The sequence below is a fragment of the Abrus precatorius genome, unplaced genomic scaffold (genome assembly GCF_003935025.1).
Source record: "Abrus precatorius isolate BTA unplaced genomic scaffold, Abrus_2018 Scaffold2, whole genome shotgun sequence".
NCBI lineage: Eukaryota > Viridiplantae > Streptophyta > Magnoliopsida > Fabales > Fabaceae > Abrus > Abrus precatorius.
The window spans coordinates 24,558,715-24,583,720 of record NW_020874362.1 but is presented as its reverse complement, the minus strand read 5'-3'; the positions used below and the strand labels follow the sequence as shown (position 1 = coordinate 24,583,720).

At 33.6% G+C, this 25,006-nt stretch overlaps 3 protein-coding genes across 6 annotated transcripts; all 3 read left to right on the top strand.

Moving 5' to 3' along the window:
• The first annotated feature begins 928 nt into the window (after positions 1-928).
• On the top strand, positions 929-10,620 carry LOC113857953 (50S ribosomal protein L1). Of its 3 annotated transcripts, none has more exons than XM_027490304.1 (10): positions 929-1,496; positions 2,780-2,857; positions 6,045-6,086; positions 6,154-6,229; positions 6,667-6,734; positions 6,821-6,865; positions 6,962-7,069; positions 7,171-7,258; positions 8,865-8,911; positions 10,192-10,620. In XM_027490304.1, exons 1-10 carry the CDS (start codon positions 933-935, stop codon positions 10,267-10,269), a joined length of 1,194 nt encoding a protein of 397 aa, XP_027346105.1. In that variant the 5' UTR covers positions 929-932; the 3' UTR covers positions 10,270-10,620. The 3 variants fall into 3 exon arrangements, with proteins under 3 accessions (XP_027346105.1, XP_027346104.1, XP_027346106.1); XM_027490303.1 differs by having other exon boundaries at positions 6,154-6,256; positions 10,192-10,549; XM_027490305.1 differs by having other exon boundaries at positions 6,154-6,256; positions 9,504-10,320.
• Positions 7,071-23,424, top strand: LOC113857952 (shaggy-related protein kinase eta-like). Of its 2 annotated transcripts, none has more exons than XM_027490302.1 (13): positions 7,071-7,074; positions 18,360-18,554; positions 20,030-20,122; positions 20,456-20,515; positions 20,595-20,867; positions 20,966-21,040; positions 21,116-21,172; positions 21,659-21,799; positions 21,910-21,960; positions 22,041-22,136; positions 22,391-22,474; positions 22,657-22,758; positions 22,909-23,424. In XM_027490302.1, the coding sequence occupies exons 2-13, from the start codon at positions 18,426-18,428 to the stop codon at positions 23,002-23,004; spliced, it is 1,257 nt and encodes a 418-aa protein (XP_027346103.1). In that variant the 5' UTR covers positions 7,071-7,074; positions 18,360-18,425; the 3' UTR covers positions 23,005-23,424. The 2 variants fall into 2 exon arrangements, with proteins under 2 accessions (XP_027346103.1, XP_027346102.1); XM_027490301.1 differs by having other exon boundaries at positions 20,024-20,122; positions 22,909-23,423.
• On the top strand, positions 14,269-17,075 carry LOC113857954 (peroxidase P7-like). The gene is made up of 3 exons (XM_027490307.1): positions 14,269-14,499; positions 15,010-15,201; positions 16,461-17,075. Exons 1-3 carry the CDS (start codon positions 14,290-14,292, stop codon positions 17,010-17,012), a joined length of 954 nt encoding a protein of 317 aa, XP_027346108.1. The 5' UTR covers positions 14,269-14,289; the 3' UTR covers positions 17,013-17,075.
• Positions 23,425-25,006: the final 1,582 nt, after the last annotated feature.

The window sequence follows — 25,006 nt, the reverse complement described above, 5'->3', positions numbered from 1 at the left end:
ATAAATCTTATTACAGAAAAATTTATGTCATAGAATCAATAATAAATTTAATTAAAAATTATAAAATAAATTTATGAGAGTTATAAATACTTTTTTTTTATAAATTTCTTACAAATTCTAAATGTTTCCTTATTCTCTACCGTAGTCAGTAAGTATTATCTTAAATTTTGTAAAAGTAAGAAAATGTTTTCTTTGTTGGTCTTTTTCATTGCCATAATTAATACATCTGCAAGGGTTTAAATCAACAATCTTTTTTGTCATAAGAAAAATCTAGGAATCTTTAATAAACAAAATTGAATGATGTTCCACACCCCTCATCTTTTTAAATGTCACTTCTTCAACAATCCTTATATTTAAACCTTTTGTTAAACGTTCCTAACTTTCTTCATAACCATATGAATTTAATTCTAAATTTTTTACAACTTTTGTAACTATTGTCTTAATTTTGTTGAAACCTACAAATTTCTCTTAATGAAATATACATAAATCGTTGGTTAAGTTTAATGTGTGTTGAAAAACATAAAAAAAATCTATACATAAAATATTATATCATTTTATAGCTTATAATTTTTAATAAAAAATGATTAAATTTTAATTGTATGAATTTAAGGCACATATTAAGAGAAATCGTAAGTTAAAAATACTCAGAACATATTTGTTTCTAATTTTTAAAAGAGTTTTTTCTTTTTAAAAACTAATTTTTTTTTAAAAAAGCTTTTAAAAATGAGAAACAAGCAACCTCTCAGTTTTCTGATTTACATGCTCAATATTTTGTTCATAAATTTTTATATTATGTTTGTACCAAACTGATAACCGGACCGGACAAAACTTCATATTTGCTAGACCGGGTTTTCGAAAAACCGAACCAACGTAGCTTCCAATTCCAAACCCATCAAAACCCCTCACTCACTCTCTCTCTCACACACACAACAATGGCGGCACTGAAGCTTCTCCTCTCTCAAGCTCGCCGCCACTGCCTCACCAAACACTCTTCCCAATCCCTCTTTCTCACCTCTCACAGATTTCTCTCTTCTTCTGAATCAAACTCAAACTCTACAAAAACACCCTTCGAATCCATTTCAATCCAACCCGTTTCCTACCCCGTCAAACCCAAAGACCCATCCCCATCCACCGAACCCTCCGAACCACAATCCCTCCGCCAACCGCCGCCGCCGCCACCTCGGCGAGCCGATAGCCAGGAATCGCGGCCGACGTGGACGCGCGAAGATGTTAGGTACGTGAAGGACGCGGGGTCGATCACGCCGGTGTCGTATCCGGTGCGCGTAGCGCCGCTTCCCGACGACAAGGTCCCGGCGGCGGATGAGGAAATGGATAAGGAGAGGCGGAGGATCGAGGCGGAAGATCAGTTGAGGATGAGGATGGTGAAAGCCGCAGAAGAGGAGAAGATGAAGGTCCCTTTTCCGATGCTGATTAAGCCCAAAAAAAATGAGAAACCACCGCTACTTGATTTGACCGAAGCCATTCGCCAAGTTAAGGTAAAACGATTTTTCAAATTATACAGAGCTTCTTTGTTTCACAATGATTATTAGGTAGTAATTTGAATTTATATTTGTTTTTGGATTTGCTTAATTCAGTGGTGGTTTTGACTTGTGATGCTCATTTTTATTCACTAGAATGGAGTTGTTAGTTCAGTGGCCAAATTTAGTGTTTGGTCATTGGTGATAATGAAGCAAGACAACAAGAGTAACGGCTGTATAATGATGGATTTTATTTTATTTTATTAAGTGTAATTATAAAGCCATAATCATTTGTGGGTGTATATGGACTATTTTGTGCTTGCTTAATTTGGAGACTGCATGTGTCTACTGCGTAGCAGTTTTATTAAAACTTTGGGTAATGCCATAACCGGGTTATTGCCTATCAGAAATAAGTGACTGTATGAGAAAGGATACGCGAAAGGAGTCTTGGATTCCCCAATGAAAGACATGAAATTTTTTTATAAATTATTGGGATATTTGTGACCGCCGTAGTGACTTTTATGGAACTTCTAAGCTGTTGCTTTTGTGAAAGAACTTGTAACTTGTGTCTCATAAAAAAATTTATATAAATTGCCTTCTATGATACTGTGTTAAAGTTATTAAACCCTAGTTGTAGTTGGTCTTTTTTGCTGTCTGTAAGTTACAACACCTTGTTGTTATATATACAGCAATGTACACTTAAATTATATATTTTAGGGGACTGAAACTGAATTACTACAAGTCTGTAACTAGGCATGTAATACATACATACATGGCTCCTGGAAAATAAAATTGAGTACCTATTGCAATAAATTTCTAAAAGTTATGGTGCACCTGTTAGATACATAGATGGAAATATAGCTGTTTCCTTTTGCCACTTTTTTTCTTGTTAGGGAGACTAATTTAGAGAGTATAGAAATTGTAATGAGATTTTAATAACAGTTGTTTTTCCATGTCTGATTCTGTTTATATTTACTTATAACTGTAATTGTTTTTACATCCAGTATGTATATGTGCTATAGAAGTATTCTGTAGCAGCATCCCCCTGTTGAGTTTTGAATTTCAATTTTTTTTATTTGAATAACTCTGTTTGCATATACACTCTCATCAACCTGTATACCATTTTCTCTGTAATAAATAGTACTAAATTAATGGATTGTTAGGATAGCTAAATACATTTACTTATATCTAACTTTTGATGCCATTGATTGGATTAGGGGTACTACACATCCTCAGTAATGATCTTCACTTTTTACCTTAAATGTTCCATCTGTGACTGTTATTTATTACAAATTGTTCAGGTCAATGCCAAGGCAAAGTTTGATGAAACTGTTGAAGCACATGTACGATTGGGTATTGATTCAAAGCGAACAGAACTGGTATATATCAATATTCTCCCCCCCCAACCCGCACACACACACTTTTCCCTGTCTTGGATATGTTTGTGTGCTTGAGTGATTCTTTGAATATATGTAGATTTGACATGTTGACATAAACTCTGAAGGTTTGTCTTGTTCAAGAAGTTGCATATATGATACTGTTAGTCTTAGAACTTGGGAGGCATATGTTTTTTGATGAATAATATCCTAGTTATTTCAGGTGACTAAACAAATTGTTCTCTTGGATCTATCTAGCTGCCATGTGCTAGAAGATTTTCCCATGTCTACAAGGACTTAAAGTCACCTATCCTATATGATTTGAATTGATGGTTAGAATAAAGGGGACCTATTGTTTGATAAATTCAGCAAATATGGACCTTTCTATGTTCTTTCTAGAAATTGCTGAATAGTTAGCTTCGCTGGGGACATGTTTTTTTTATAACTATATAACAATGGTTTAATATTGATACATTGTTAATATTGATGGGACCCCAAAACAGCAATGAAGGCCTTTGGAATACAAGCCCTACAAGGCCCACTATGTGGCGGGTTTACTCTCGTAGGAAGAAAGCCAATAATCAATAATTAGGAAGTCTGTTATTATTTTGTTTTATTATTATTCTGTTATTAGAATGCTGTTTTGAATTTGAATAAGTCAGTTAGAATATTCTGGTATTAGATTAAGTTTTGAATTTGAATAAGTTAGTTAGGATATTTTGTTATTAGATTCGGTTTGTTTTATTGTTTTTTATTTAAATGTTAGTTTGAGGAATGGAGGGGGAGTTTTTCAGCTAGACTTAGGAGAGGAGAATAACATTCTCTGAAAGGAGCTTTGGCTCTAGGGGATTCTTGTAATCCTGATTCTTATCATAATCAATAAAATATCCTTTTCTTTTTCTTCAATTACCGGAACATAGATTCTGGTCCCTAACAATTGGTCTGACCTGCCGGATCACCTTGCCATGCACACGAGATCAGTGGAGAGAATGGAGGCATTAGAGGCAAGAATTCAGAGCATGGAGACAGCCTTTGCTGACTGTCAGCACTGATGAGAGAAGAGATGAAAGAAAGAGATGCGAAGCTCTTGGAGGACATACAAAGTTTATTTCAAACCAGAAGCGAAGAGGGTCCGAATCTGAATTTGCATCCTCCCAGAACTGCACCCAATGATGGGGACGATTACCGAGCTTCAATCAAGAAGGTAGAATTGCCTCAATTTGACGGGGTTGACCCTGTTGGGTGGATTTGCAGGGCTGAAACTTATTTCGATGCCCATGGTACTTCAGAAGAGATGAAAATCTGCCTCTCAAAGTTGAGCATGGGTGGTAATACTATCCATTGGTTTAATCTATGGCGTGATGAAGAAGACAATGCAATGTGGGAGCGCTTGAAGAGGTCCATGGTAACAAGGTTTGGGGTCGGGAGGCTTGACAATCCCATTGAAGAGTTGGCTGCGGTTAAGCAAACCGGGTCGGTTGAGGAATACATAGAAACCTTCGAAATCCTTGCGTCGCAGGTGTCGCCCCCATTATCGGGTGCTCATTTTTTGGGCTTCTTTATGAATGGTCTTCGGCCAGAAATCCGGAGAAAGGTGCGGTTGCTGTCCCCAACCTCCTGGACAGCCGTGATACGCATTGCCCGCTGGGTGGAGGAAGATCTGGTCGCTGATGGAAGGTTAGAAGCGTCGAAAGCAAAGAATAAGGGCTATTATGCACCTACTCCCTGGGGGAATCGACCATTTAATAGGGATCGAAGTATCACACCCTTCGTCCGCAACAATCTCAAGGTAGGAGAGAGTCTGCGGGCAAGAAATTCAATGACGAGGCCCTTGGGTTCCTCGGGAGATCCAAATTCAAAAGGAAATTTCATGCGCATTTCCCAAACAAACGGGGGGCGATCTCGTGGTGTAAGACACCGTCCTTTGGAGGAGTTGATGGATCGTAAAAACAAAGGGCTTTGTTTCCGCTGTGGAGAGAAAATCGGCCCTCGCCATCAATGCCCCGAAAAATTGCTGAGAGTAATCCTCTTAAATGAAGGAAAGGGTTGTGTTGTCGCGACTCTGCTAGCAGAAGAAGAGGAAAGTGAGGCGCCTATAACGTGACTGTCATCAAAAGTCATTTCGTCATTCACTCTTGAGGACAAGAGTGGAAGTTTAGGGGGTGGTATTGATGGGACCCCAAAACAGCAATGAAGGCCTTTGGAATACAAGCCCTACAAGGCCCACTGTGTGGCGGGTTTACTCTCGTAGGAAGAAAGCCAATAATCAATAATTAGGAAGTCTGTTATTATTTTGTTTTATTATTATTCTGTTATTAGAATGTTGTTTTGAATTTGAATAAGTCAGTTAGGATATTCTGTTATTAGATTCGGTTTGTTTTATTGTTCTTTATTTAAATGTTAGTTTGAGGAATGGAGGGGGAGTTTTTCAGCTAGACTTAGGAGAGGAGAATAACATTCTCTGAGAGGAGCTTTGGCTCTGGGGGGTTCTTGTAATCCTGATTCCTATCATAATCAATAAAATATCCTTTTCTTTTTCTTCAATTACCTGAACATAGATTCTGGTCCTTAACATATCCTATATGATTTGAATTGATGGTTAGAATAAAGGGGACCTATTGTTTGATAAATGCAGCAAATATGGACCTTCTTTCTAGAAATTGCTGAATAGTTAGCTTCGCTGGGGACATGTTTTTTTTATAACTATATAACAATGGTTTAATATTGATACATTGTTAGTGTAAAAAATTTTACATTGTCAACCAATTAGAAATCGTTGTAGGTATGACTTTTAAAGTGGTTATTATTGAAGTCAATGATTCTTAATTATATAGTAAATGGTAATCTATGATCGGATGACAAAGTGAATTGTTTTTTGCACTGTCAGTGTATTTTAATTAAATTCATATAGTAATATATTTAAGTATCACAACTTTTTGAAATGCCCTAAAAATTGTATGACGTAATTTATTATCATTATGTTGAATGAAGTAATGAGTTATCCTGGAAAATATCTTTAAACTATCGGAAATTATCTACAAAATTTTCATAATTCTGTTTTCTGTAAATTCTTGTGGTTATACTTTATTACATCTCATCACTGGTATATGCCCTTTTTTCCTGGATAAAAGCATTCTATGCTATTTTGTTAATCCTTTACTTTAGAAGATAATGATATCAACCCTGGCAGGCAGTTCGTGGCACTGTAATTCTGCCTCATGGTGCTCCCAAGGTAACTTATGAATGTTAAGCAATTGACATAATGGTAGGTTTGTCATCTAATTAGTCATATCTTCCAGGCCGTCAGTGTGGCTGTTTTTGCAGAAGGGGCTGAGGCAGAGGAAGCCAAAGCTGCAGGAGCTGATATAGTTGGCGGTAAAGAGCTTATTGAGGAGATTGCTAGTAATGAACTGATCTCTTTCTTCAAGAAAATCTGTTCATCATTTTGATAGTTTTTTCCCTTACTAAATTTGTGGAAAGCAAATGGGTAGGCACATGTTGTCTCTTGTTGGTTCACTGTTTGCACTCGTATTTTTTTCAGATGCATCTCTATGTGCATGCTCACTTCATAGTATATGCTAGCTTATCCTGTCCTGTTTGTGAACCTGCCTAATTTTGGTAAACATGTGACATTAGTTTTGTTCATCATATGCTTATGTTAAAAGACACTTTGTGTGTCACTCAGCAGTGTGGAAGATATTCTAGACATGTCTTTGGCGCCTTAGCAATTATAAATTTTCTGTTTCATGCAAGAATATAAAATTTCTAAACTATGTTATCTACATCTAATAGAACTTGTATACACTTAAAAGGTGGTAAAAATAAGCTCAAAGTTGACAAGTGCTTCTCAACTCCTGGAATGGCACCTCATCTTGGGAAGGTATTTTGAATTTAAATGGTCTTGTGCTTGTAAAATAATCTCAATTATAGTTTCATCTTCTAAAGCTTACATGAACTGTTATGCAGATAGCACAATATCTTAGAAAGCGCAGACTGATGCCAGATAAGAAAGTTAGTATATCAATATTTGTTGATGTTCTTTTTGAAATGATGGGCATAAGTGGATTGTATTTAATTCTTGTTTGGTCATATTAATATGTTTTACAGCTAGGTACTCTTACTAGTGATATTGCTGGGCAGTTGAAAGAGCTAAGACAAGGCCGTGTTGAGTTTAAAATGGAAAGTAAATCAATTTTGCACGTGGGAGTTGGAAAGGTACTGTGGTGTTCTTGCCTAACTGTTTCTAGACTTCATTGCAAAAGTAAATGGTCTGTTGCATTACATGAGATGTCTTGTGCTTTCAATAATATCCACAGGTAAGCTTCAAAGAAGATGCTTTACGAGAGAATCTTGGTGCATTTATGAATGCTGTATTGCTTGCAAAGCCCGCTGGCTTAAAGAAGAGTATGTAACACGCATGTCCTTACCTTTCCTTCTCTCTCTCTCTCTCTCTCTGTTTTGAGGAAAAACAAAGATGAAATGTCAGATCACAACTGCTACCCCCTGCCCAAAACCCCCAAAATGAAAATCAGTGTTAGACATGTATCCCTTGTACAAATGTTCCTGAGTCTTTGATCAGCATGTGCCCCAATCTGGCTTGCAAAATCTAAGCATGCTTGAAACTTGAGTCTAAACCTTCTAACACTCCCAAGCCAGGAACAAACATACCAAGACTTTGATTGGGGGCTTTTATTTTCTGTCACTGTCAGCATTGCCATATTTTATCTTTCAGAATTCAACAATTAAAGTTCCATGCTACAGATATCCAACAATTATGAGAATGGTAATGACGAAATATTATGCATACAGTTTGATTTTACCCTGTTACTATGATGTAAGTGTTGACTTGATTTTCCATGGAACATAGATGTTACCTATATAAGTGATAGTATTTAACACACACAACTTTGAGTTTTGACTAGAGGCATAGTAAAACACACCGTTAAAAAAAAAAAACTGTTTTGTGTTTGATACAAGTGATAAATGTGATGAAGAATGAAGTGCAAATGCAAAATGAGCTGGGTAATCTCCTGGCATAGAACTTTGGGATTTACCTCAAAGCATGAAAAATCCTTAGAATAATATTGGTAACTGAATATTTAAGTTGTAACTCATGTTATGAAATACACAAAACAAATTCTTCATTAAGTATAATAAAATTTGATTAGTTAGTGAACAAAATTATTTTTCATAGTCCATGTGGTTTCTTTCTAGGACCTTGATTGATTCTACCATAAGCAGGACTAAGAATGGTTTAGGATTTAACATTATTAGACATGGAATGGTAAGATGGTTGATGGTTCATTAAGTGCATGAGGTAAATTTGCAGACAATGGAAGGGTTTTAAATTTATGGCTGTTTGGTTACTGTGAGCAGTAGCTGAAAAATTGGAGTTTGTGTTTGGGACAAATTGATGGAAGAATTTATCGGGTGAATTTTTACTGTCCCAAAGAAATCTGATTTGGGAAAATAAAATTTTAAAAATGGTAGATAGAGAAAAAGAAAAGAATCTACTATTTGATTACTAACACAATTCACAAGTCTGATAATCTATTAGAGAGTTAACATTTCAACTGTTTAAATAGACCACCTATAACTTATACTGCAAGAATTAGGTATAGAGAGTCTAATATTTATAAGGATTAAAACTAAAATATACCGCTGCTAAATCTTGGAAGCTTAGACACAGAAACAAGACCAATAACTCCTAGGTGTCATAAATCCAGGCCCATATGCAATTAAATACTAGGAAATACAAATCAGTCAAATTTCTCCAGGGCTGAAAAATACAAATGAGATGATTTGATCTTAACACTTACGCGCCTTCTTGATTCCAGTTTGTCTGGTATCATATTAAACTTGTTTTTTGTCAAATTCAATCCTATTTATGGTAAAGGCTTTAAAGTTGTGATTTTGGGGCCTCAATTCTACTTTAACTTGATGTCAGATCACAAATTTTATGTGCTAAAGTTATTTCTATAATCTTACAATGCTCTTATTTGCTATTCAGCTTCCAAATATGCTGGGTATGTGCTGTCTGTCCATATAAGCAGCACGGTAAGTTCTTATGTTTCATACTTTAATGTTTATTTTATGTATTCAAGTTTGAAAGTTACCATTTCATTCTTGCATTTCATATTTATGATACAGAAATAAACCTTGGGTGTACATATAATACCCCCTCCCTTATATCCCTCCTTTGTGAAAACAGAAAGATGGTAATCAATTTTGAAATGATGGAAAGTAAACAGTCTGCTGGTAATAATTAGTCTGAGACTGGGATTTTATTTATGGAGAGGGTTTCTTTTTGGGTGGGGGGACAAGTTTAAACCATCAATATTCTCCATTATGACTGATAGAAAGGGGGGAATTATTTGAAAGAAGTCTAACTTGGAGATGACCTGTGGAGAATAATTATTTGTGAAGGAATTGCATTATTCTTCACACTGTTTTGGCATTTTGTTAATCTGTTAATAAACATAACTTGGATTATGTGTTTTGCTTGTAGCCACCTTGTGCACCAAGTATCTCTGGCATTTTTGGGACCATATATATGAACAAAAATAATTAACTCCTCACTACAATCTTTTATGGCCAAAGTCTAACTACTTATTCCTTGTTAATATTATTTTATTTCCATTCTGTGTAGGATGGATAATAGGATAGGTAGGATGAAAGAAGTTGCTCAGAGGCAGTTAGACCAATTTAGAGAAGCAATGCAATCAGAAATACCATTGAAATTAAAATAATTTTGGGTTAAAAATTGAATTGTGGGGATAACATAATGATTAGAGCTCATACATGGTACAGCAATTGAGTTTAAGAAGTATTTCCATTAAAACGAGTGAGGCCTGAGAATTTATTGTGAAAATGTAGGGAGGTGTGATTAACCAATTGAACTTCAGTGTAATTTTGTTTTAGATTATTAAGAATGTTAGCTGTATGGAAAATAAGGGTAACAACAAAAAGCTGAATGGTGAAAAATAATGAAGTAGCTACTTATCTATGTGATATCCAACTCATGCGCTAAGTAGAGTGTACAAATTTTTGGTACAAAAAATTTATTTCCCTAGCATACAGGTTCACTTCAATGATTGCACTTGTTGGTGTAGGGTAGATAAAAGGTGAGAGTAACAAGACCATTAGTGATTTAGATAGGAAAATGAAGTTGGGCGTGAAGAGAGAGCAATGTGAAATAAAAGAGAGTGAATTATAGAAAGGAAGAAGCGAAGAAAGGCGTAATTAGCTACTGTCATGAATTGCAGTGATGATGCACTTCGTCTCATGTATTCTTGTGTGCATGTTTCAAGTTATTTAGTGCTATCGTGACGATGCAGATGGGCCCAGGATTACCTGTATCAATACAATCGTTATCCAAAGCAGCAGATAATTACAAGAAGATGCATGTGTTATGAATCTTTTGGATAGGTGGCAGTTGTGGGCTTTCAACGTGAATCCAAGTTTTGATGAACATATGTTGTCGTAGGTTTTTGTTCATTACCATTGTTTATGTTAGTCTTGTTTAGTGATATATGTGGCAATAAGTGAACATTTTCATATTTTTGTCAGTTTGATGAATTTTCTGGTCGCCTATTCGTGTATCATGGTCCTCATTGCAACACTGAAAATATGGCTTCTTAAATTTATTCTTTTAAATTAATACTGGCTAACCCTTTGAGAGCTGGATTTAGTGGGTTTTCCCATAGCTTTAAACTATGCTTTAATGATCAGCTGCAAACCGATTTATATAACAATGACATTTTATTTTATTCAATTCTTTACAGTACCGATTAAGTTATTTTTTGATCTTCGAAGTGAATTTACAATATTTTTTGAAGTTTCATTGTATCGAGCCCTTTTTTTGGTCCAAATATCGTGCACTTTAAATTATCCAAAGCCCTGGTGGGGGATATTTAGGGCTAGTTTGTTTTGTAGTTAGAAAATTAGTTTTCATATTTTTAATAAAAATTACATGTTTCAATAAAATTATGTCGTTCAGATCAATTTATGCATGAATTAATTATATTTAATGATTGAAACTGAATTTTATTGAAACTATTTTACTTATTCTAAAATTGAACAGGTACCTGGGGCTTAATTGTTTTGTGGGTAGAATAAGTTCATTGTTGCACCTCGTAATTCGTTCATAGAATAATTCTAACATTTAAAGTGTGGAAAATTGTGTAACGTTGAGATTACTTATAAACATGTAATTATTGATTGATATTTAAGATTAGAATTTGTAGATTTTGAGATGCATATATATAAATACAAAAAACAACTAATTTATTTATGTAGTTTGAGTGTATGTTTAATTAATATCCTTTTCGGACATGCTTAGGAATTACGACTACAAAAGTGAGTTGATAATCGTTGGGTTGCAACTCAAGCCAGGTCCAATTAGTAAAGAAACCAATTCAACAACGCTACCTTACCCAATTTTGGCATCATAGCGACCCCTTTTCGATTATTCCCTCTAATTTCTTTGTCGGCGCATATTTTTCTCTGCAAGGATGGTGCTGTTAGTCAACATCAACGTTACAAGTTCCTGACACAATAAGAAGCCGAAGGAGACTATTATACCTTCGTACTAAGTAATTAACTATAATGTTTGGTTATATATATGATCGGTGATATCTCATGAAAATGTACGATAATCTTAAATGTTTCAACTGTTACTTTATCACATTTAGGCCCTGAAAAATTCGAATATGATTCTTAAAAGAAAACATATATTAACAGAAAAAAATGTTGTTCGTTATTGTAAATATAAATTTTATCTAACAAAAGTTGCATCGTATAAGTATCAATATATATTATCGTTAACATATAATATCATTAGTATAGACAATGAATACATATTGTAAAACATATCGTATTATTAATATGCTATATTATGTCATTGGTGCATGTTTATAATGTTCAATTACTATTTTGATTTTCGTTCGACAAAATTTATAATTACAAGAACAAAGTTAACGATGAAGATTTTTGTTTCGTTTATATATAACATTTTTTTATTATCTCCATGATTTTGTCATTGTCATGACACGTCATAGAAATTTAGATCACTTTAACAACTTCATACAAACGTTAATATAATGTAATTTTTCACAAATAATTTGAGATTGAAGAACTCTAGAAAGGCATTATACTGATTTGATTCGTTTGTAAAATCAAAGTGGTCACAAATAAGAAAAGTATACTTAAACACTCAACGCCCAGAAAGATAAGTTTAAAAATTTGGTTATCTATATAAAAAAACTGTCCTTGGAACTATATTTCTTCGTTCATGACATTGATTTTTATTATTAAATGTTTTCTTAGAATGGAAATTAACCTTCCACAAATTTTTACGAAAAAAGATGTTGCTATAAATTGCCTACGTTTCTATTGATCATGATCACATGCTGAATCTCCAACTAGTAATATCCAGAGTTGTCTGATTTCAACGATCCTCTGTCTTTTTATCATAAAACCAAGTTTTCAAAGATAAATTGCTATTTTAATAATTTCATTATCAACAAGAGAAGAGCATGCTTGGGAGCCACGACCATGACATATCCTTATCCATTTCTTTATTAACAACCACTAAGATGCTGCTTCCAATTTCTTTATCAAGCAGATAGCTATGTCAATGTTGATTAATATTTCATTTCTTTATCAATTTGCAATTTTTAATAATTTCATTCAATGATTGATAATATATCATCATTCATCAAAACAAGATTTATAACATATTATTTAAAAAATCAAAAAGTATTTAATAATTTTTGTCATGACAATTATTTGAAAATAAAAAGAATTAAAAACTCACATAATTGAATTTCCATCCATAAGTTTGTCGGGCAAGGACTAAGTTCAACGGATTTGGATTGTGTAATCTCATCAATTAAGTGATGAGAGAAAATTGGACGCAATAAACTTTTTAAGGCAAATATGTGTTTGACTAAGCCAATTCAATCTAATCAAGTTAAACCCAAACAGCACATGCTCGTTATAATACTTATCACTCTCTCTGTATTAATAAAATTATGTTGTATTAATATTTAAAAATTATTTTAAACTATTAAATACATGTAAAAAATTTATTCTTTAACCATTCGTCAAGGAAAAACCCTTTTGTTTAGTAGTGTTTTTTGCTAAGAGAAAGTTTACTTGTCTTCCTTAGTGTTTATCAGTATTCAAGCAAATCTTTATATTTGAAAACTCATTAAAAAAAAGTTTGTAAACGTAAATTAAACATAGAAATTATAGTTAATGCATATACATTCTTAAGTAAAAGCAAAAACAGGGTACAAGTTGTCATAGACAGAGTCACATCCCCGTTAGCATGCAACTTGCATAGACATGTAAAAGCAAGTCAAACTGACCACCGCCATGCTAATGATTAAAAGTCAGCAATTTCTGTCAAATGGGTTTGATTCAAAATAAATATTAAATACTTTTTAAATTTTTAATTATCTCAGTGTCTATGAAACAGAATATACTACACCTTCTGTTCCTACTACTACTATCCATAATAATAATCATCATTCTATATTATTATAAATGAGGGTTTATTAATTAAAAAATAAAATATTTAGAGAATTATTTTTCTTAATAGTTTATCACATTTATTTTAATAGTAACATTTATTGAGAACAATATATAAATTATAGTTTTTTTATTATGATAATTTTATTTTTTTAGCCACATCTCTATTAATTTTTTAAAATATACTTTTTTCTAGACTTCACTTGCTAAACAGAATAAAAGAATAAAATATATTAATTTATATATTTTATCTTATTTTTAATGTTTATTTAACTAATATAATACAATAAGTTTATCTAATAGATTTATTTTATCTTATTTTTTAGTGTAGATTTTATTTTAAGAATTCAAATTAAAAATAAAGAAAACAGAATAACATAATGTACTTAATTTAAATTTTTTTATATTAAATATAAAATAATATTAAAAAATTATTATACAATAGTCCTACCATATTTTCATCTAACTCTAATATTCTATTCTTTCTTATCTTTTTACCTTCGAACCATGCTTTTTTCTCCTCTGTGTTTTGCATGCTTTTATAATTGGGAGCAAGTCAACTGCTCTTAATATTTTTGTCTTTATTTTGCAAATTTTCTTCCCATAGCACATATCTTCTCCGCAAAAATAAAAAGTAAAGCGCGTTATTAGGAGCAGACAAGTTTGAAAATTGGAGCAAAAATAATTTTTTATTGTTTCTTAATTTCTTACTTTTCCAAATCATTGTCATTGCTTTTTTCTCTGTCTGCATGCACAAGCATGCATGCACCTTCGCCACTATCCTCTATAAATATCATGCATGTTTAGTTCTTCTAAAAGCAACTTATTCCCAACTCACTCATCCACTCATCATATAAACACAAGTCTTAGCTACTTGTGCCTCAAAACTAGCTATAGACATGGCTTCCCTTAACCATTTCTTGGTTATGGCATCTATTCTTTATCTCCTAGCCTATTCTAGCAATGCACAACTTTCTCCCAACTTCTATGACAAAACTTGCCCTAACCTTCAAACCATAGTGCGCAATGCAATGAGGCAAGCTATTAGTAGAGAAGCCCGGCTTGGAGCCTCTATACTTCGTTTGTTCTTCCATGATTGCTTTGTTAATGTAAAACCTCTAGCTACCTCTTTATCTCTGTGATAGCTTACAGATTTTTTTATACTGAAGCTAAGCTTACATTTTATCTTATCTCAAGAGACTTTTTCTTTCTTTCACATTTCAAAGCTTTTTATTACATTTAAAAGGAAACCTTTATTTTTAATGTATTATTTTATAAATGTTAATTTAGAGTTATGTGACCCTTATATATTTTACATTAAGTAAACAAGATGTAAAATGATATACTTAAATTAGTCTTTGAATAAAATTTAGGTATAGTTTCCAATATAATAACATTTAAAAAATATCATATAAATTTTGTCCTTACCCTTTTGGGTTGGATTCTATTTAAGTCGTAGTACTTGCTGTGATGTGTGACTGAAGTTATTTTTTAGTGAGGATATATAAATGTGGTCTTAGACAAAATAATTAAAATAAAAGCTTAGCATACATGACTTGTTAAATGAAAATTTGAATTAGAAATAATTAAAAATGATAATTTTGTTTCTTTGTTTGCAGGGCTGCGATGGATCAATCTTATTGGACGATACTGCTACCTTCACTGGCGAGAAAAATGCAGCACCGAACCAAAATTCAGCTAGGGGCTTCGATGTTATTGATACCATTAAAACAAACGTTGAATCTGCTTGCAGTGGTGTCGTGTCTTGTGCAGATATCCTTGCACTTGCCACAAGAGATGGAGTAGCCCTGGTGAGCCAATTTCTCATTGCTTTATGTAGCAAAGTCTTCATCTATAACAAAATGATTTTCATATTATATATGTATGTTTTATTTGTTGCATAATGCTAGTGCACACATAACCTTTTGTTTTTTAACATGCAATTAAGTATAAACCTAGAAAGGCTTAAAAATGGATCGACATTTTGATTGTGAATAAGTTAGCAGATTAACTAAATATTTACTGTTTATAAATTTATGTCATAATTTAATCATAGAACTTGTTAAAATGATTTAAAGAGTTTATTTTGATATATTCACCATCAGGATATAGAAGTTCTATCTATTTTAATTAAAAGTTCAAATGGGTTATATAAATGTGTTCTTTTGAATGCACCTTTTTCCCCTTGTGGGAAAGTTGATTTCAGTGCCTAAAAAAGCCATTACAATGACCAGTGAAGAAGGGCTTTCACTGTATTTATATAAATTTTCACAACGTCATTACAATGACCAGTGAAGAAATAATCATTAGAATACTTTATGTGACCTCAGTAGTTAGCTAACCCCTCATTGTATTAATAATTGCATATATAATTAAAATACTTAAAATATAAGAAGCCTCCAGGCATTTTCTTCCTTCACTATTGAGATTGAACTGTGTGCTGATCTCACGGAGATTCCAATTTGAAGTCATTCTCACAAGTAGCTAACTTGATGTTGGTTTCTTTATTTACATTTTCTGTAGCATGGGCTTATTTTCAAACCATGTCCCTCCCACTTTCGGTTTTACTACTTTTCTGTCTTGATTGATCATCATGCAATGTAGTGGGGCATCCAATATCATCCAAATATACACATCAAACAAAAATAATTTACAGAAAAGTCATGCTTCATGTATTATGCCTACCTTGTCTGTTTCTAAAAATAATTAACACATTATTATCACTAAAAAAATAAATATATTTTTTAATTTTTATATTAATTCCTCTATTTTTTTTTCATTTTTAATTTTTTAATTAAAACCCAATACTTTTAACCCCTAATGATTACTTAAAAATGACATGATCAAGTATAAAAAACTATCACGTCTCAATTTTTGTAGAGTCACGTTAAGAAAAGAGGACTTAAAACAAAAGAATTTACAAAAGTATAAAAATCAAAATTTAAAAAGAAGAAAAAGTAAAAACATATTTAAGAAAACAAACAAATTAAACATGAGTAGCACCATTAATTATGTCATCTTTTGACTACTTTATGGCTCTAACAACTTATGATTGATCATAATTTTGTAGCTAGGAGGACCCTCATGGGCAGTCCCTCTGGGTAGAAGAGATGCAAGAACAGCAAGCCAAAGTGCAGCAAACAGCCAAATCCCTTCACCATTCTCAGACCTCCCCACTCTGATATCAATGTTTGCAGCAAAGGGTCTAAGTGCACGTGAGATGACCGTGCTATCTGGTGGCCACACAATAGGGCAAGCACAGTGTCAATTTTTCAGGACTCGCATATACAACGAAACAAACATTGATTCCAATTTTGCCACTACAAGAAAGGCTAATTGCCCTGCTTCTGGTGGAAACTTCAACTTGGCTCCTCTTGATGCCCGCACTCCAACCCGTTTTGACAATAATTACTACAATGACCTTGTGGCTCGCCGTGGTCTTTTCCACTCTGATCAAGTGCTTTTCAATGGTGGGTCACAAGATGCTTTGGTTAGGTCTTATAGTAGCAATAATGCTGCTTTTTTCAGTGATTTTGCTGCTGCTATGGTGAAGTTGGGCAATATCAGTCCTCTCACTGGGACCAGTGGGGAGATCAGAAAGAATTGTAGGGTTGTGAATTGATCATGCATGCATCTATATGCCATTTATTTCATGTTTGTGATTTTGTGAGCTGGTGATAATAACAAGAGGACCCATCAGCTGTTATAGTGATGTATTATCAAGAGAGATATTAATTCATTCCAATGTCATCGTCATAAGCTTCACTTCATCTTATTTTTGTAATGTGCATACGATCACAAGAGTCAAGTTATAAGGTATTATTAGGTTTGGTCAACTTTCAATTCGTACTTTGTTGACTTTAATATAATTTAAGTTTAAGTGCTTTTTCTCTTTAGAGGAAATTCTTATTGCAGCCACTAAAAGAAGGGAAAAGCATATACTTTCATGATAACGTCTACATTATGAATTATGATTCTTTCTCGCATCCAAAGCTACCAATATGTTGGGTTAAAGTTCATTTATTCAAAGCTTCTTTCTATTTCATTTATGACTTAAAACAACTCTTTCTCAACATTAATACCATAATGTTTTTTCTTTTGATAAAATATACAATATATTTTCATTCTTATGAATTTGCAATTTTTTACAAAAAGCTTTTATTATAATTTTTAATTATGCTTATATTCCATTTGTCTACGCATATGGTAAGGCTGGTTAAAATTTGAATATATCAAACTAATAATTTTTTTGCTTTTCTTAAGTAGACCATTGATCAACCAGGTCATAAATTAACGCAGGACAACGTTTGTCATACACTTTTTTTTTTGTCAAAGAATCAATTTTAATTGAATATATTTTTAATCTCTTAAATATATGAAATTTAGTTTTTATAAAATGTTTTTAAAATTTCATCTCTATATTTTTAAAAAAATTTAATTTTAATTTTTTTGACTTAAAAAACCGTGTTATACAAAAATAGGTCAATTGAGGTGTTTTAGTTATTTTTTTAAAATAAGAAAAGGTTTTCAAGCAGTTGAAACTTAACTGCGTAAACCGTCGCGACAATATATAAATAAATTTTTATTCTTAATAATATATTAATTATTAAATAAAAAATTAATGTCATCGGATATTAAATACATATATTATTTTATTGAATATGAAATGAACATTATAATAAATACACAGTATATGATATATACCTTCCGTTTTAATTTCTGTGGTTAATTTAATTGTAATAATGGTGAATAAGCATGGCATCTGTAACCATTACGACTTGCAGGTGCATGCAACGCATCGAAGGAGCTTCGGTTCCCCTGCACCTCACCACACTAGATCGCAGGTCCCTGTCATCATGATCATCACATTTCATCATACGTACGGTCTGGATTCACGCGTGTATCCACACTCCAAAACTCGCGTGAGTTTACTCTCTTTCTCTCTCCTGAACAAAGTAGACGTAGCAAGAGAGAGAGAAGAAAAACGAAGAAAGGTAACAGAGAGAGAAAAGAAGAAGAGTGTTTCTCACATCGCATGGCCTCCATGCCCTTGGGGCACCACCACCAACCACCGCTGGCGCCGCTTACGCAACCATCTCAACCGCCACAGTTTCAGGCGCAACCTGAAGTGGCTCGCCGGAGCTCCGATGTGGAGACTGACAAGGTACTTCTGCTGAACCACTCGCTCATTGTACTCATCACGAACGCTTCTTTCCCGCTTTGTTTTTCCTTCCGAGTGGTTCCGACTTTCCGGAGCTACGATCGTCGTCGATCCACCTCGGAAGCTTTGGCGTCGGGGGAATTTCGAGCGATCTACCGGTTTTTCATAACTCGCTCGAGAAATCTCCGGCGACGCCACTGAATGGAGTGGTTTTTTTTTTTTTCCTCGAATAGCGATGCTTATTTTCGCTAAGTTATTCCAAAAATAGGAAGAAATTAAGTTTTATGTTTTAGGAGTAGTTTGGTTGATGCTTTTACGGTACGGACCTTAATGCTGAAAAAATTGAAGCCAGCAAGGTTTTTCGTGTTTTTGGTGTTGAAGAAACGCAAAGGAATTAAAGGAAGTGAAAATGTGGAGTTCTGTTCGTCAATTTTTGTTCCCTTTGATGCAAAGAGAGATTCTAATTAGGTGTACTTAGGTGCCCGAGCAACAAGTTCCTTTGTCAAGTTGTCTTAGACTCTGGGATAGTGGGTATCTGAATTTCGAAGTTTCACTATCGGAATTCACTTTCTGAAATTTTCCCGTTGATAACAATTAATAGGTTTGCTGTACATGGCAATTATCTCTTTTTTAATGTCATGTTTAATATACTGTTAAATGTCTTTAGCTATGTCAACTCTGTATTATTATCTGGTCTTTATTGGGGTGCAATTTTTGTTTAGATCTTGAGTTCCTTGTTAAATATTGCATCCCCGTGTACTGTGTCGCTGTCGTTTAAGTTTCTGTGAATGGATTCTTCTGTTAAAATGCTGTAGTTCTTCCATTTTTTTTGGGTTGTGATTTATGAGTTCCCTTTCCTTCTGTTGTGGTGGATTGTTGTTTAAAATTCCAAACTGTTCTAGTTTGCTTCGGGGAATGAAAGTCCTTGGATTCTCTCTCTATGGTGTCTTAAGTTATATTAAAGCTTTTTTGTGCTTTCTTGTGAACTGCGATAACCTGATTTAACTTTAGCTGCTTGAACACTCTTTGAGCTCTTTACACTTTGCCTTTCTTCAACTTCACATTCTGATCTTTGCTTGATTACTTTTGGTAACACCCTGGTGCTTATGCTTCATTGCTGTGCAATATTCTTCTCATATAACTCATGCTTTAAGCAATGGACGGTCATAACTCATGAGATACTACCCTTTCTTTCTTATTTTCACAGCTTCTCAAATTAACATTGTTGTGCATATGATATGATGTTCAACAGTATGTCTGCCACTGTATGCTCATGATACTTGATAGGCAATATTGCCTTATGATGTGAATGTTCTTCAACCGAATTATTGATGATAAGTTCTATAAAGCTAAATTTAACAATTTGTTAAAAATCAAGTTATGATTGATATTGTACCAATAAAAATCTAACATTCAAGTTTTGCATTAAGAAAATTGATTTACTGCATTAAATATCTATTTCTTGCTATAAGTTGCAGGAAATGTCAGCTACGGTAATTGAAGGGAATGATGCAGTCACTGGCCACATAATTTCCACCACAATTGGAGGCAAAAATGGTGAACCAAAACAGGTGTGGATGTGTTCTAACCCCCTTTCCTTCTCAACTTACAGTTTTTAGTAAAAATTCATTAGCATGTAATTAATGATTGTGTTTAGATAGATAACTATTCACTTCCTTCTGGGGATAGATTGGAACTACAGTTGGGGTTGGGAATTAAAAAATAATAAATTATCCATTATATTTAACGGTTTCCTAAAGTATAAATCTTGTTGTCAATCAGAGGTTGGCTTTTCTCCCAGTGCCTACCTCATCTGATAATTTTTTATTCACCCAACTATTCTTTTAGGTCTTAGAAGATGTATAATTCTGAAGAATAATTATAATGGTTTAATAAATTTACAGACTATCAGTTACATGGCAGAACGTGTTGTAGGCACTGGATCATTTGGAGTTGTTTTCCAGGTATGCATGAATGACTAAGGTGATAACTATTCTTAATAAGCTTTCTCTTCTCTCAGTTACCCTTTTTCCTAAAACATAGGCAAAATGCTTGGAGACTGGGGAGGCAGTGGCTATTAAAAAGGTCTTGCAAGACAGGCGGTACAAAAATCGTGAGCTGCAGTTAATGCGCTTGATGGATCACCCAAATGTGATTTCCCTGAAGCATTGTTTCTTCTCTACAACAAGCAGAGATGAACTTTTTCTGAACTTGGTGATGGAATATGTCCCTGAGACAATGGACCGAGTTATAAAGCACTACAATACTATAAACCAGAGAATGCCTCTCATCTATGTGAAACTGTATACTTATCAAGTATGAACTATTCTATGTTTTGCAATTTAGTTGATGTGCTGTCCTCAGCTCTGCTGATTTAAAACTTAATAACAATTGAGTTTGGATGTGATGTTTAGATCTTTAGGGGATTAGCATATATCCATACCGTTCTGGGAGTTTGCCATAGAGATGTGAAACCTCAAAATCTTTTGGTATGTTATTCTTTCAATGTTTTTCCTCTTTGAGTTGTATTCATTAATCTAAATCTTTCACATATATAACTGCAGGTTCATCCTCTTACCCACCAAGTTAAGCTTTGTGATTTTGGGAGTGCCAAAGTTCTGGTATGTTGGTCTGCATTGTTCTTGTATATATTATTGCTTCATGGACTATGCCACCATGATGATGGAGGACTGCTAAAATCATATGCTGCCCAGTGAACACTGAACTTAGCTATGCTAAAGCTATAATGAGCTCGTTTCACAAACGCACTATTAATCTGTTTATGTGATGGTTTTATTGTTGACTGAGCTCAATGCTTGTGTGATCCATGCAACCAACCTTACCTAGTGGGATAAGGCTTGGTTGCTTTTGTTGTCATATGTGATGGTTTTATTACAGTAAATAGTAATTAAAATGTTAATGATGCTAAGAATCTTGACTCCGACCCACTTTTTTCATTTTCTATGAAAAATAAATGGAAATGAAGTTATTGATTGGCATAACATGTCGATTTTTGTTACAATTATCAAGTTTGTGAAGCTTCTCAGGTACACAACTTGCTAGAATGTAATTATGATACTCTTTTTCTACAAAAAAAACTATATCAGGTCCGGGGTGAATCAAACATTTCATACATATGTTCACGTTATTATCGGGCTCCAGAACTAATATTTGGTGCAACAGAATACACAACTTCTATTGATATCTGGTCTGCTGGTTGTGTCCTTGCTGAACTTCTTCTAGGACAGGTTAAACTTTCTGGCAACCTATGCATTATTGTTGCTCATACTTGAGATGTATTTTCACCTCCTTCATGAGATTTCATACTGACTTAGCATATCTTGAAATGTTTGTTTAGCCATTATTTCCTGGAGAAAATCAGGTGGAACAACTTGTGGAAATTATCAAGGTGATGTCTTTTCTATATTAGTGTCTCCATGTATTGCAGAAAATATTTACAGAGATCATTATTTAAGTGTCTTCTTGTAGGTTCTTGGTACTCCAACTCGAGAGGAAATACGTTGCATGAATCCGAATTATACAAATTTTAGATTCCCTCAGATTAAAGCTCATCCCTGGCACAAGGTAAAGGCATTTCTCATCCATCATCCTTTTTATGTGCAACTATTGCTGAATTGTAATTGGACTTCAAAATGTGGATTAAAAAAATTAAATATAGTTTTCAAATTCAATAAGTTGCTTTACGAGTTACTATGTTTTTTTAGGGTTCTTTTCCATTTTTTTGTTTTGTAAATTATGAGCTTGATAGCATTGGTTGATGTAGGTTATTTATCATTGGCTGAAGAATGATGCATTTATTTTGATGATTTATGGTGCAGGTTTTCCACAAGCGAATGCCTCCTGAAGCAATTGACCTAGCATCAAGGCTTCTCCAATATTCACCTAGTCTTCGCTGCACTGCGGTGAGTAGGATAAACCTTGATAACACCCCTTCACTGCTTCCCTTTAAAAGGAAGGCAAAGGTGCACAAGTAGTTTGTTCATTTTAACCTTGTTGCTATTAGATCTGTTTGCCTTAGGGCATGTTTTGGATTTAGTTAACTCAATTGGCATAATTTTTCACTAATGGCTTTTAATTATTTCAGCTGGAAGCATGTGCACATCCTTTCTTTGATGAGCTTCGTGAGCCAAATGCCCGTCTACCTAATGGACGTCCACTGCCCCCACTTTTCAACTTTAAACAGGAAGTATGTTTCTGATTGATATCTTTTATTGAATGTGACATCTAAAAACACAAGGGAATCCAATTAGCAATTTCTCATATATTTAAATTGCCAACAGTATCTAACAACCAAAAGAAGATCATAATGATTATGTAATGAAAACTTTGACTACAGTTAGCTGGAGCATCACCTGAACTGATCAATAGGCTCATCCCGGAGCATATTAGGCGGCAGACTGGTTTCAGCTTCTCTCATTCTGCCGGTACATAAATGTAAAGGGATAATGAAACAAGTCAACCGGTATAGTGATCTTTGTGAAGTAACAGACGGGCTGTTTGTGGCCTATATAACTGGGGGTTCCGGCCTAATCTGCAGTTTTTCCACCCCCTGTGAAGATGTATACATGTGCTGGCTGCTCGGCATAACGTTAAAGTTGGTGATTCTGTCTAATATTTCATTCTAGTTGAAGCATACTTATCCCCACATCTGTATATTGTTTTGGTCAGATTTCAGAAATCTAGGAGTATAAAATGATAGCAATCATGTCTACGTAGGTAGAGGAGCCCACCTGAAATTGAGGGGCCCCTGTAGTAGTTTGGCTTGCTTTTTTCGTGATCATATTGATGATGTTGTTTCTAATGTGGTTATGACAATCTCTTAATTCAAAACTAAAATTTTCTTCAATTGCTTTATACTCTAGTAACCCCTTCCTCCCTTTTGGCAAAGATTTCTTGTTACATGCGACCCGATCAGTGTGCATCAGGATGTTCTCTGAAAAGTGTCACTACGTTCTGGACAAGAGGAAAGGATTCAATCCAAAAGTTCAAAAAGAAATAAAAAATTTCTTTATGCTGATGATAGGGTTTGCACTGGGTTCTGAGAGTGTGCTTACTGTTATTGTCTTGTTGGTATGATATGCTGAGAGGACACAGTTGCTATATATTAGATTGCATTCCAAAATCTTAAAAAAACGGCTTGTAATAATTGTTGACACATCATGTTGAAAAGAGCGCACCAGACAGCCGCTCAATGGAATATTGGTGAATTGGTTCAAGGGTCTCGTTCCATTAATTAAAATAATTGGGCAAGTTTCAAAACCAGGTAAAATCGGTTAGGAATCAGTTGAAATGGTTTAAGACTCATAAAAATATCAATGAAAAATTTTAGTACTCATAAAGTTATATAATAAAAATATGAATTTAATTATGACTGGTTTTACTACAATTCAATAACAATCGACTCAAGGAATCATGCATCAGCACCTTGCTTTATTGAGTTCGATTTTAAGAACATTGATGAAACAGGTCTTGTACTGAAAAAGAGGAAAAGAAGAGAATCTCATTTAATAACAAATTGTAGCCGAAAAAAAAAAAATTTATGCAAATGACTACGATAATAATAATCTGAGAGTGATTGTGTTGTGTATCTTCTTATTTCAAAAGCTTTGTCCTCAAAAGAATGAACCAATCATTACATTGTTCACACTAATAAAGAAACAATAGTATCATGAAAAATTACATTCATATTCCTCGAACTTTAATAGTTTTACTTGATCTATTTTCCGGTAAATATATAAATTGGTTTTCAGAAGTGATACTTTATTTTTTTTTTCCTAAAAGTTTTGTTTTATACAATTTGACCCTTCAATGTGTTACCCTGCATGCATTTAGTCATTTAGGGAAGTAGTTGGTCCTAAAACTTTTGTTGTTTACAATTTGGGTGTCGAATATATTAATTTTGCTTTCATTTTACTTCAATTTTTATTAGAGAAAGACTGAAAAATTAACATATTTAAGGACTAAATTGTATAAAATGAAACTATAACGATAAACACAATGACAATGTTACTATATATATATATATAGTAACAAATCAAAATCTAATCAATGTGTTTAAAAGATCCGACAGTCTATCAACTACCATTCCTAAATTGGTGTTTGGAAAATAAAAACCACCACTGATATTTTCTGGAGAACAAGTCTACTTTAGTAAAGAAATCAATCGTAGTGAGTAATTTCCTCAATTACTTAATGGTTCAGGTTGCAAAATGAGATTCCTAATTTGTTAGCAATACAAAACGTCCAAAAGTGAGATCCTAAATTGATTAAAAACTCCATAATTTCCAAATTGACCTATCAGCAATTATGAAAGGGGTAATTTTCATCATTATTCATTTGTAAAAATGGTTCACATATATCAAATTTTCAACCAAAGTCAAATTAATTCAAAAATCAAATAAAATCTTTGAACATACAATCACCAAAACAAAAGC

Coding starts and splice junctions, on each gene's coding strand:
- LOC113857953 (XM_027490303.1), top strand. CDS start 933: ATGGCGGCACTGAAGCTTCTCCTCTCTCAAGCTCGCCGCCACTGCCTC. Junction 6,087..6,153: donor TGCCTCATGGTGCTCCCAAG/GTAACTTATGAA, acceptor CATATCTTCCAG/GCCGTCAGTGTGGCTGTTTT. Junction 6,257..6,666: donor GCTTATTGAGGAGATTGCTA/GTAATGAACTGA, acceptor TACACTTAAAAG/GTGGTAAAAATAAGCTCAAA.
- LOC113857954 (XM_027490307.1), top strand. CDS start 14,290: ATGGCTTCCCTTAACCATTTCTTGGTTATGGCATCTATTCTTTATCTC. Junction 14,500..15,009: donor TCCATGATTGCTTTGTTAAT/GTAAAACCTCTA, acceptor CTTTGTTTGCAG/GGCTGCGATGGATCAATCTT. Junction 15,202..16,460: donor CAAGAGATGGAGTAGCCCTG/GTGAGCCAATTT, acceptor ATAATTTTGTAG/CTAGGAGGACCCTCATGGGC.
- LOC113857952 (XM_027490301.1), top strand. CDS start 18,426: ATGGCCTCCATGCCCTTGGGGCACCACCACCAACCACCGCTGGCGCCG. Junction 21,173..21,658: donor TTGGGAGTGCCAAAGTTCTG/GTATGTTGGTCT, acceptor AAACTATATCAG/GTCCGGGGTGAATCAAACAT. Junction 21,800..21,909: donor CTGAACTTCTTCTAGGACAG/GTTAAACTTTCT, acceptor ATGTTTGTTTAG/CCATTATTTCCTGGAGAAAA.